At 36.7% G+C, this 12561-nt stretch overlaps 1 protein-coding gene across 3 annotated transcripts in view; it reads left to right on the forward strand.

The window, feature by feature from the left end:
* Nucleotides 1–12561, forward strand: part of KLHL32 (kelch like family member 32) — a 123001-nt gene that overhangs the window by 71975 nt on the left and 38465 nt on the right. For 2 of the 3 annotated variants that reach the window (XM_061369843.1, XM_061369845.1), the window contains exon 6: nt 10857–11072. The exons of the other annotated variant lie outside the window; for it this stretch is intronic. In XM_061369843.1, the coding sequence (XP_061225827.1) occupies nt 10857–11072 (216 nt within the window). The remainder of the gene's footprint in view (nt 1–10856; nt 11073–12561) is intronic. 3 annotated transcript variants of the gene reach the window in all.

A 12561-nucleotide genomic window follows, 5' to 3' on the forward strand; every position in this document is an offset into this window, starting at 1 on the left:
ATAACATTGCATGGAATAAGCATTGGCTAAAGATTTTTTCAGTAAGCTCTGGTTCATTTTTAAGAAACAGTGACTGTTCTTGTTAGATTAGCTGCAGAAATACATTCCTATTGAAGTAGCTGAGCTATATCCCTCCTTTAAGTGCCCTTCCAATTTTCCGTTGAAGCGTGTCTGGCTTCTTTCTCATTGTCTTTAAAGGGGGACACAGAAGACGGTCTCTTCATATACTTTATGATTTTTAGGTACTGGCATATGTCTATAGTTGTGAACTCTTAGAAATTGTGCCTGCAATGATTTATTCTGCTCTTAAAGGTGGTGTCTTCAAGGTGAAATCTTGAAGGCAGAGAGAATTTTTTCATTTGGTTATGTCTCTTAAATATGCAATGCATTGATTAAGTATTTTTCTCTTCTGTGTTTTTTGGATAGTGAGGGTCATAGAGCAAGGAAGCCTTGGTCATAAAGCAAAAGGAATCTTGACCATTAGCTGTAAAAGAAGTCCTGACTGTTAGCTGTTTGAAATTTTGGGTGCAGGGGAGTTATTTTTTATTCTTAGTAAGAGCTGCTAGACACTAAATGAATAAAAGTCAGCATGATCTTTGAAGGCTCATGCTTTCTTGATACTTGGCATCTTCAGCAGTGTGAACGTTCACATGCGTTAGTTTGAGGAAGACTTGTGACTTGTTTGGTACCATTGAAGATCAGATGTCAGAAATGTTGGACTGGACATTGAGCCAATGTCCGCTTTTTTACATTTGGGCTTTGCTCTTTCTAGGTCTTCTGGGTTTGAGAGTTATATTTATAATAATTGCTGACTGAGAGTGATAAGTGAATCCCTAACAATATTTAGTATAGAAGCAAATCCCCCTTGATCATCACATATAGTGGAGGTTGGTTTGTTTTTTTTTTCATTCAGTATTGTTTCCAGAATTCTTTACATTCTTTTACTTTTCTTTGTGTCAACTATTACTATGCATTTTTATCCTGTTTACCTCCTGAAATCAGTTCTGATTATTATGTAGTAAACCTACTAATCAGCACAGCTCCTAGTCAGGGGAGGGAGAGATGTTCTTTTCACTGCATAAATTTAGGACAGAGTGTTGTAGAGGGTTTTATTTTACTGAGAAATAATGCTTATACAAAACATGTTACAGACATTTGCTGATATGTTGAGCTGTATAAATGAATTGTGTTAAAGTTGGGGGTGTGGTGAAGAAGAAACAGAATTATGTAACTACTAGAGCTAGAGCACTGGACTGGGTTCCAAGCACTCAAGGTTCTGATTTTCTGTCTTCTGCATCATGGGAAATTACTCTTCCTCTCCTTTTTTCTCTGTAAAATAAGAATTTGCCTTGTTTAGTGCTGTGAGCAAAAAATTTCTTGGTGATTTTTGAGTTGAGGTCAGATATTGCAGGAACATAGACATTCCAGAGGAAATGCAGATAAATAAAATAGAAATGTTGCCTTTTTAACATTCACATATTTACAATCAGGTTCTTGTACCCTGTTTGAAACTGCTGATTACCTTCCTATTTTCCTGCAGCTGTAACAAGTCTCTTGCTCTTCAGAGGGATGTGAAAGCATGTAACCTCAGATATCAGATTGTGCAAATATATCCTCCTTTACTGTACAGGCAGTTGGCAAAAAATAGTTTTCATCGCAGTAGATGTTTGGGTTTTTTTTACTGCAAAGTTGCAAAATGTTCATAATTACACAAAGGCAATGCAAACAGTCCTGTACTTCCTAGTCCAGTGGCCAGGATAACTTTGATCCTACATTCATGAGGCAGAAACCATTTTCTGAAAATTTGGCCAGAATTTTTTTGCTTTTATATATTCTCTCCATTTTATAAATATCTTTGCTCAAGGTCAAACTCCCCAGGAGTCTTTCTTTAAAAACCTAAGTTGAGCACCTTGAATCTTGCGAAGTTGTTTTGCAGGCCTATAATATTTTTGTAGCTTTAAAGTGTGGACTTCAGAACTGGGACCAATATTTGAGTCGTAGCTTAAAAATTCAATGCTGAAGCAGCAAAGGGGGTGGGTGTGTGTGGGTGTCTGTGTGTGTGTGTGTGTGTCTTTTATTGAACAGCACTTGATGTGCATTTTCTAAGCCTTTTTTTTTTTTCTCTTCAGACAACTGGTGCTGCCATTTATGACCACTTTGCCAGGAAAGCCATACAATTGTCATATTCTGTCATTCTCATAACTTGTTATTCCACTGCTATTGAAGAGCCTTCTGTAAACTCTGCAGGCAAAACTTTCTTTTGTCTAGTTCAATTAAATCGTTAACAGTATTGGATCAAGAACTAATCCATTGAGGACTTTGCTGGGAAAGGTTAAACTGCTTTATAACTTAACATTAATAACTTCATTTTGAGATCAGATCTTTGATCCATCCTACTAAAAGTATGTAATACATGAAATTTATGAAATATAACACTCAACTTTTCATAATACTCATTGTGTTAAATTTATCCCATTGTATTCTGCCAATATTTCTTGTAAATTTATGAAGATTAGCTGTTTTGAGGTTTCCAAATAAGCAGTTCCCCTACCAATCCCTTCTTCCTTTCACACCAGTCAAAAGTTAGTAGATAGTTGGGTGATGTGATTTTTATAATGCATTGGGAACTACTGGTTTCAAATTCGTGACTGATTCTATGTTGTCTATCAATTATAATCAGTGTTATCCTGTGCTGGATTCGGCCTTTCTGTACTGTATCACATAATGCCTTAAAATTCTGAGAAAGTTTTGTTGCTCTGGGTTGTTTCGCATACATTTGAGATTTGAATTTGTCTGTGTTAATTAACTCATCATTCCACGCATTTTAGATAGCTTGTTTAATTCTCTGGTGATATTAGATGTCCAGCTTACTACAGTTACCCTTTTCCAGTTTTCAGATGTGTTTATTAGCTTTGTAATCCTTAAGCATTTGGTGACAAGCTGTTACCTGAGGTTCTAAAGCAGGAACAGGTTTTCAAGAAAAGTGGTCCCTTGCTGGGTTTATTACAGAGCACGTGTATGTATCACTGAAATGTTCCCGAAATAAATGTCATTAAAAGATTATGAAAAAGTTGTGTGAATCATGTTATATATTCTTTGCACACAACCACTTCCTCTGTTTGTATTTATACCTACAGTGTTAACATTAGTATGCTGATAATTTGGGAATATGTTGCTTGTTCTTTAGCGCAACATTGAGTGTTGACTTCCTTTCTCAGTTAGTGACTATCCTGCTATTATCCATCTTTGTCATTATTCATTTGCATTTAAGCAGAGCAGTTGGAAGAACTATCAAACACCCAGTCTTCTCTGGATTGTGATCCTAGCTCTGCTGCTACATTCAGTTCAGTACAGTTGTTTTCTCTGGGCTTCTTGTTTGGATCTGCATTCCTGGTCTTTGGTCTGGGTTTTTTTCCATGCTTCTGCATTTGAAAGTAGTGTTGTCTTTCTCTTGCCTGCCAGGGCTCCAAAGTGAATCCTAAGCAGCAAAACAGAAACAGACTTCCAGCCTTCAGGTTTTGTCATTATGATGTGATCCACAATAGTGCAGACATGATCTTGCTTAGCTGTGGAACGAGTTGTGAACTGTGTAGCTAGAGTGGGATGTGATTTTTTTAGCTGCAAAGTTTAAAGAAGTTATTACTGAGAATGTCCAGACTATTTTTTTTTTTTTCTAGAGGCTGATGAGGGGGTGGCAATGGAAGTTCTTCAAGTGACAGCAACTCATACTGAGCTACTTCCATTCTGAATATTTTTAATGTGGAAGAGCAATGGTCTTTTCCTGTCAGTCTCTTTCTTAGTAATGTGTTTCACTTGAGGACCAAGTTTACCAAGAATTCTCATGCATTAAATCATATGGTAACTTTGAGCTACTGACATGATACTATTAAGAAAAAGGTAGTTTGAGTCTAGGATATTTCATGAAAGGTAATTTATACTGGTAAAGAAATATTAATGCTGGTGTACTGCTAAAAAATAAGAGTACTGTGAAGATTTTGCCCATGCAGAAGAAAAAATTAAGGCAAACTGGGAGAGGTATAGAAAAGGGCAGCTAAGATGATCAGGAAGGCTTGTTTTACATGAGTAGATTAAAAGAGCTTGGCTTATTTAGCCTCGGAAAATGAGGGCTGAGGAAGAATATGATTGTCTTCTATAAATATACCAAAGGAATAAATAAATAAATATTATGATATAATAAATACTAGGGGAAGGACGAGGAGGGAGCAGGGAGGAAGACAGTGCTTTTGAAACTGTAAGCATTGGCACAGGAGCAAATGTACATAAACTGTGTAAATTAAGATGGAAATTAGGAGATGGAGTCTCAAAATCAGATGAACATTCTTGTAGTAGTGTTTGGAGCAAGAAAAGAGTTTTAAGATGGATCTCTCTTAATTTATGATGAAGATGATTTGATGAGCTTGTCCAGTATAGCAAAGGAATAGGCTTCCACTCCTGTATTCTCGTGGCCTTAAACTGTTACTAGGGTCTGAAAAAGAATTGGAAGAAATAGTTTTGTACAGTCTTATTTTTCTTTATTACTCTTGTCTATAGTTTTGTAACTGCTACTTGTGTGAACTTTGGGTTTCTAAAGGGCAAAACTTGCTTTCTTGATATAATAATATTAGCAAAAAAACCAAAGTGAACATGGAATATGGAAGATTACGCATTGTTGATGGATTAGCCAAGTAGTTCTCAGCTTTCCTTAAGCACTGTAGTAACTGAAGAATTTGCAAAACTATAAAGTGATAAAATATCTGTAAAGACTAGTTACCAATATCCTGTGATTTCTGCTGGACATGCAGGATTATACCATTCCTAGTGTTTGAAGAAAAGTCAGGCTTTCAGAATTGGCAAAATGTGTAAACATTGATCAATCTCATAAAACCCGCCTTTTGGGTTTTGGCAGTCTGAAATGGTGTAAAAAAGGCCAGGTGAGAGGTTAGATGATCTCAGTGTTCTGTTTCATCCCTGTCTCTTTACTTGATAAGTAATACTGATAGCTGCTGTTATCTTGCCAGGAATACCTGGCAAGACGTGAAGCTTTTTATTTGGGGAGTTTCTGTGCTAGAAGCAGTTAAAAAAATAAATTAAAATAATAAACCAAATTAAAAAACTTCCCCACAGCAGCCTCTGTTTAGCAAGAGAAATCAGCTATTGAAAACTCTGCAGTACCCTACCTGTGGCTGTTCCAATAGTAACATCGAATTTTAACTGTATAGTCTTAATGTTTCATTATTGTATTTCTTTCCATAACACACATAATCATTTATGCGTTATATAATAGGCATGTATAACCAGGGTCACTTACAATACTTAACTGGGTTGCCATTTGAAAATATTTGTACTATTTAGTAATTTAGATTAATCTATGTGAGATTCTAGAAAACGTTTAGTTTTTAAGTTTTATGTTTGTGTATCTGCATATGGCATGTTTCACTTTATTTTTGGAAGCCACACAGATATCTCATCACATGAGCAATCTGAGAATGTCATGCCTTTCCACTGTGAAGGTCTCAGGCTTCTTCAATGCCTTCAAAGAGGGCGCTTGCTAGCACCAGCCAGCAGGTTGAACCTGGAAACTAAGCAGGTACAGGGAAACACTAAGTGAGAAGAAAAAATAATTATAAGGCAGAAAGAAAAGTAACAGGGCTGAAATGTTTTTTGATTTCTTGCTTTTGTACTTAGGCCCAGATCTACTTTGAAATAATGGTGTGGATGCAAAATAACTTTTCATGCTTGAAGGAGCAAGCAAAAGCAGGAATTGTAGAAAATGTTGAGAAAGCAGTGATCAACCAGAAAAATTTAATTTCATAAAATAAGTCATTTAAAAAGACATTCTTTAGTGTGCCTGTAAATACACCTACAGTCTGCATTGATCTACTAATGTAAGTGTGGGTTTATTCATTGCAAAATTCTGACCCAGCTGTTTCACTGTGACCAGGCTTCCACAAAATTTTTTTTTATGGTTCAACTGGAAGTCTTTGGTATTTAGTGGAGGCAAGTTTCGAGTTAGATCTGAAGTATGGGTTTTGAAGGATTTGTGCTTATGCTTAGTTTGAATTATATATGTCTGTTGCTGTGCTCTTTAGTATGTGCATGATCTGTTGGTTCTTATGCAAATGTATGAGGTTTTGCAGAACTGGATCCTTGATGTAGAAAGAAGAGCTAGAACCAACAGAACCAGCTTTCTTTTCTCGTAAAATTATGCTGATCCCTTTTGTTGTCAGGGGAAAAATTGTCACTACAATTTTTCATTTGGCACAGTACCTTATCTATTTAGATAGTCTTTGCTATGATTTATGTCAAGGCTCTTTCTGAATGGTGCAGCTGGTTCAGAGTATTTAACATAGAAGAGAACCTGAAAGACCAAGGTTCTCTTAAGGATTTCTTAAGGATTACTTAAGGATTTTGAGTAATCATATCCCTGTCCCAGAGACCTCGCACTTACTCTTCTGCTTTAAAGAAGCTGAACCCCTTTTAGGAAAAGGGGAAATAGTGTCTTCTGTGTTACAGCAGCAGGGCTAGTCATTTAATACCTTGATTTATAATAGTGTTGTAATCTAAATAGGAAGCAGGTGGAGTTACAACTGGGTATGATACTTCAGATATTAATGGCTTGGCTTGGCAGTGGAATTCTAAAGCTGTATATACTATTTCTGTCTTAATTATGCATTCATTAAAAGCTTTTATACCCAACAGAATAAAGTAAATATTGTTTGATCTCTGTAGTGTGCTCCCAGACTGTAGATTTGCACAGCAGGGTCTTGATAATCTGAATAAATTGTATTTCCCCAAGGAGTTTATCTTTCAAATAAGGTCATAAAGAAATGCATTCTTTCCCCTTAGTTCTCCTTGTGCTTTTTCTGCTATTTATAACATGGAGCAGAGGAATAGAGGTTTATTGTAGTCTGCCATGTACTTGGTTATGATTAACTCTAATTTATCAATCTGTTACATCCTTTTCTGTGGCTTGTGCAAGGCAATTATTCTTTAAAGTACAAATGAATAAGGATAGACTTGGAAGCAATTTAAATACAATGTTTATATCTATTTTTCCTGTTTGTCAGTTTAGCATCTCTCCATATTAAAATGCACCTCTGCATTAAAATATGGACAATGTCACTTCATTTATTTTGAGTATTTAATATTGTTATCTTTCAGATTATGCTTGTTCAGAAAATGGATTTTCTTTTATGGGGATTTTAAACAGTAGCTCATTGTTAAATTGGTTTGGCATCCAAAGGTTGATACTACTGAATCACAAGTCCAGTAGTGTGGAACAATGGATTCTCTTACTTCAGAGAGGAGGAAGCTGGGGGATGTGGAATAAGTAGCATGCCTGTGATCAAAGATAGCGCCTCATTTCAGAAGTAGACACTGATAATTTGGCTATTAAATTGTTTTGAGTTTACTGTGAGACTTTAGAGCTATTTCAGCTCTAATTTGTAAGATCTGTATATATAAACTTACACATATTTTGTTAGTCTGAATGTGTCCCAGCAGTGTAATGTACATCACATTAGAAGGGATATGATCACTACCTTAATTCTCTTCAGCGCTTAGTGACAGTTCTGCTTGTGTTCATATTTCATCCTTCAGTTCAAAAAAAGGAAAAGTGGCATGTATTTAAAAGTTTATAAAAACAAGATTAAAAGTTTCAATAATTTACATAAGGCTGGTTTGTACTGTATCTTTTTAAAGCAATACAGTACCAGAAGAAAGTTGCTCACAAATTTTAGGTTTTGTAGTTGCTCTTTTAACACAATATAATAAAATCTGTGGAAAACAGAGACTGACAGAACTCTTATACCTGACCATACCTCAGTTTCCTATTTAGTGACTTACTTCATTTTTAAACAAGTATTTAAATTCAATTAAGGGTTTAGTTTGACAGTCTATTAAAATCAGACTGAGTTGACAGTGATTGCTTTGATACTGTCTGATAGATTTTTTTGTTTTATTTTTGGGTTTGGGGGGTTGGGTTGGGTTTGGTTTGGTTGTTTTTTTTTTTGTTACTAACTTACACACTGCAGTTTAGTCTGCTGTTCTGAAAGCCATACCATGTATGATAGAGTGTGGTCATCTGATGTGTGATCAACATGGTGTGATCTACATGTTGCAACCTCAGTGTGACAGTTTTTTTCCTCTAGTATCATCACAGAGACAGTAATGTGTAGCACTATAATTTAGATTTGAATATTGGTATGACAGTCTGATAATTTTCATTTGTAAAAGTTAATGCACTACTTGCTGCTTTGGCTGTGAAATACAAACCTGTAGATCAACTCTAACCTCACAAAAGCAGAAAGGAACGTTTCCAGTTACAGGCCAGGACCTGTTTTAACAAAATATACCTGTGATATTCACCAAGCAGTAAACCATAATTCCAGCAGGTCAATAACATATTATGTTAGGTAAAGCATCAAAAATCAACTGAAGCTTATCTATCAAAATAACTAAACAAATAGATCCCCATAATAAATAAATAGACACATAAATAAGCAAGCATCAGAAATATAAATAAATATTATAAATAAACAACTAGTGAGAGTTTATTTATCCATCCATAAGTAGATTTTGCCTTTTCCACTGTATCTCAGCTTTCATAAAAAACTTCAATTAGTGTTGATTTGAGGGGATAGGGGTGTTTGGGGGATCCTAAAAAAATGCCCAAACCAAAAATGAAGGCTTACCGGTGACTTTCAGGTATCTCTGAAAATGTAAAGATTTTTCAGGGGAAGACAGCATTTGTGTGTCAGATTACTGTTTCTCTCTAATGAAGAAATATTTTATTATGCTATCTCCAGTATTGTCCTCTTCTGAAGTCCACCAAAAGCCATCTGTTCTCTTCTACTGCCACTGAGTGGGGTTCAATCAGGCCTATATCTTGGTGGGGCTGTTGATCCTCAGATCACAATGCTTGATTATTTGTTTATTTTTCTCCCGCCCACATGCAGCTGTTGCCTACAAATAGCTTGGTAAATATACACTGACCTCTTATAAGTTTCTTTCTGGATGTTTGTCAGTCATTCAATTGGCGAGTTCTTTGGAAGGATAGTTTTCCAAACCAGGGACAATAAACCATAGTTATCGCTTGTTACATGCTGTGATATTTAGTTCAGTTATATTCCCAGGCGTTGTTGCCACCATTGCATAGCCATCACAGAAGCAGAGGTGTGAGGTACCATCTTTGATCTACAGATACTAAATCATTGAGCAAGCACACATACTTCTCCCGTAAAATTCATTCTTTTTTCTATCTTTCTGCAATTGAGGAAGATTCATCCTTAACTCCTCTATGTAGTGTGAAGAGGACCTGGCTCTAGAATATCTGTGGCTTTTGGGATGCTGGCTGTTAGGGCTCGGCCTGACAACAAAAGAAATTTCTCTTTGTTCTTTGAAGAAAACAATATGAACCTTCTATGCAGTAGTTAAAGTAGATAATTAATGAGATTTCTCTGCTGGGGAATGTGCACAGACTGGGAGACTGTGTAACAAGCAGGAGCCTCCCCAGGAATCTGATTAGCTTTCCTCCAGTACTGACTCCTCTAAGCAGGTGAAAAAAATTCTTTCTCCACTCTCCATTGCATATGCATAAACAGCTCCACAGTCATTGGGACAGCCACCCAATTCACACGTTCAAGATGTAGTCCATAAAACATTCCAAAAAACCTTCTCTTCGCACTTTCCCATCTTCCCTGTTGCTCTGCTCTATCTGCCAGCCGCGCAGCTCATTTGACATTTACAAGATTTCTTGTCAGTTTCATTTGGTGCTGCCATGCCATCCAGCAGAGCAGTGAAAGTGAAATTGACTTAATTTAGTCTGTTTCTCTTTCCTGTTCTAGTCCCTATGTTAACTAACCAGCAAAGTGAAACTGACGAGACTTCTTGTCAGTTTCGAATGTGGAGCTGGTCAAGGAGGAGGAGGCTGATAGGGAGCAATGCGGTAAATTGGAAGATGAAAACCAGGATTGCAGAGGAGAGAGGAAGAGAGGTGTGAGCATACAGCAAGGACAGAGAAAATGGCTAAACACGCTGAGATGTCCTGGGTACTTTTCTCTAATACCAGAGGAATTCTTGGCCTCTCCCCTAAAAGCAGCAGTATGCTCTAGAACAGTAGTAGTTAGCTGTCCAGACGCTGATTTAGAAAGGATGCCAAGATGAAAACACAGTTTGTAAATACAGGTTATCTACCACCAGGATGGAGAAAAACTTCCTGCCCTGAGTTACTGTAGCTTTTGTCTCTGCAGATTTTCTGCTGCTAGGCAGAGGGAGAGAAAGTATATGAAGCTAACATCCACTATAGGTTGATGTCAGTGGTAGGAAAAAAAACACGTTTGTTTGTTCACTGAAGATAAATTTGTATGTAGTAAAATGTAGCTCAGCATCTTGTATTTTGGGAGGTTTCTTGGAACTAAAAGTTGCACTACACAGTGCTGTAGCTCAATCAAAACTGTAAATAATGAACAAACAATTGCTCTGTAACAATCGTTGCCGTTAACAAATACCTTTTTTTAATCCAGTTGTTAACTGCTGCAAGCTGTTGTCATACAGTGTAAATCATGCTGGTTGGTTATATTATGTACTAATCCATATTTCTTACAAATGCTTTATGCATATATAACCTTGCTATATAAATTAGTACTATTATATGTGTTTGCATATATATATGTGCACCGGTAACATACATTTTAAATGAGACTGTGCTAATTAATTTCAAGTTATTTTGCCTGCCTTCTCCACAGCTCCAAAAGAATAACTTTTTTTTTTATTATTTGAGACCTGTGGGGGGTTTTCTTCACTGTTTTGTTTGGGGTTTTTTTGTGAGACGCATTTTGTTTGCTTCACCCTTTTAGGAATTAAATAGTTTTAATTACTTGGACCTGTATAAGCTTGCAGACCTCTTCAACCTCACTTTGCTGGAGAATGCTGTTGTTGACTTCTTAGTAAAACATCTCTCTGAGCTATTGAAGAGTCATCCGGAAGAAGTCCTGGCACTCCCATACCGTCTCCTTCGAGAGGTTTTTAAAAGTGATAGACTCACTTCACTCAGTGAAGAACAAATCTGGCAGGTAAGGAGACTGGTGAATAAGCAGAATGCACGATACTCTATAAACCATAGCAGTAATCTGTTGTTTTGAAACCCTGGAGCAATCTCGAGGGAGAATAAGCACTTGAGTAAAAACTGTGAATAACAACTGAGGGAAATTTTTAAATGAAATTCAAAAAACGTTGTGTTGTGTTAATGCAATTAGTTTGTTTGAAAGATAAATTTGTCTTACTGCTTAACTTGTGTTGCTCAGATATGGCCAGAGATTTTCTTCCAGATCCAAGCTTGTTGGTGGGAAGAGGAAGCTGATGCATATAACTCACTCCTCCTGGTGCGGCTAGTGCCACAAATCTAGTGGCAAAGTTGCTTCTGTTCCCTCTCCTGTTCACTTCAGACAAATTTAGCTGTGTAACTTCAGTTGTCATTTAAATTGTTTAGGCCCCCCACAGGTGACTTTCCCTCAGGCAAATTAGAGAATCATCATGCAGGCTGCTCTGCTCAGAGGTGAGTGGAGGCTTCAGCGGAAGGTTTGCAGCAAGAAGCTGGAGATAGTGATCATTTCCTTTTAAAAAGCTGGATTTAAAAAAGGGCCAGCTTGCTAGCCGTAGAATGTTAGTAAAATAAAAGCATTATGTTGTGACCTTTAGTGTGTGTGTGTGAAACCTAATAGGAAAAGATCATGTAACTTGTAAAGAGAAACATAAAAGCTAAACTAAGATCTATCCTTGGAAACTTTCCCATCATATGTCTGTACAAGTTGCAATTGATGATATAATGAAAGGACATCAGTATAATGTTGGTATTTCAAGGTAGAATGTAACCTGCTTGAAAGAAACCTGTGCTTTCTTTTTAGGAACTGGGTTATATTGGTCCAAGAAGACTGTTGTATATTTGAATCCCTGATTTCATTTATATGCCACCTTTATTTCAAAGTGTGAAATGTGTGTTCATCTGGTGAACTTGAAGCAGTTCAATTCAGAATTTCAAGTTCAGTTCAGGAAGTGGGACACTTCATGTTCTTTAAATGGATTATGTCATGCAGGAGCAAAATATTTATTCTTAAAAAACCAAAACTGTGAAGTTAAGCTCTTCAAACCACAAAGACAGTATGCAGCTGTAACTTAACCCTGAAGTCTGGTAACTAGCATATTTGCTCTCAAAACTTTGAGGCTTTAGATTATGGTATATTTTACAAAGATTGTATTTTCTGCAACTGCTAATGTAAGGTTACACTCTTTCCTGGCTCTGTTCTCTGGAGGATGTCTGTGCAACAGAACCTGCAGCACACTAACCATGATGGTGGATTTGGTTTGGGTTTTTCAGGCACAATGTTTTGGAGTTCTAGTTCATTTCCCTTTATCAGGAAAGGTTTTGATGTGCAAGTTCCTATATGGGACATGGCTGATTGACCAATTGGGGTTTATCATAATTTCTCTGCAGAGTCACTGAGATCTCCTAGCTACATGCTTAGGTACACTTTTGCCAGAAAAATTGCTGCAGAAAGAGATACA

This window comes from Neopsephotus bourkii, unplaced genomic scaffold (assembly GCF_033783945.1).
Source record: "Neopsephotus bourkii isolate Nb327-2 ecotype Australia unplaced genomic scaffold, CSIRO-AGI_Nbou_v1 NB_1511, whole genome shotgun sequence".
Classification (NCBI taxonomy): Eukaryota; Metazoa; Chordata; class Aves; order Psittaciformes; family Psittacidae; genus Neopsephotus; species Neopsephotus bourkii.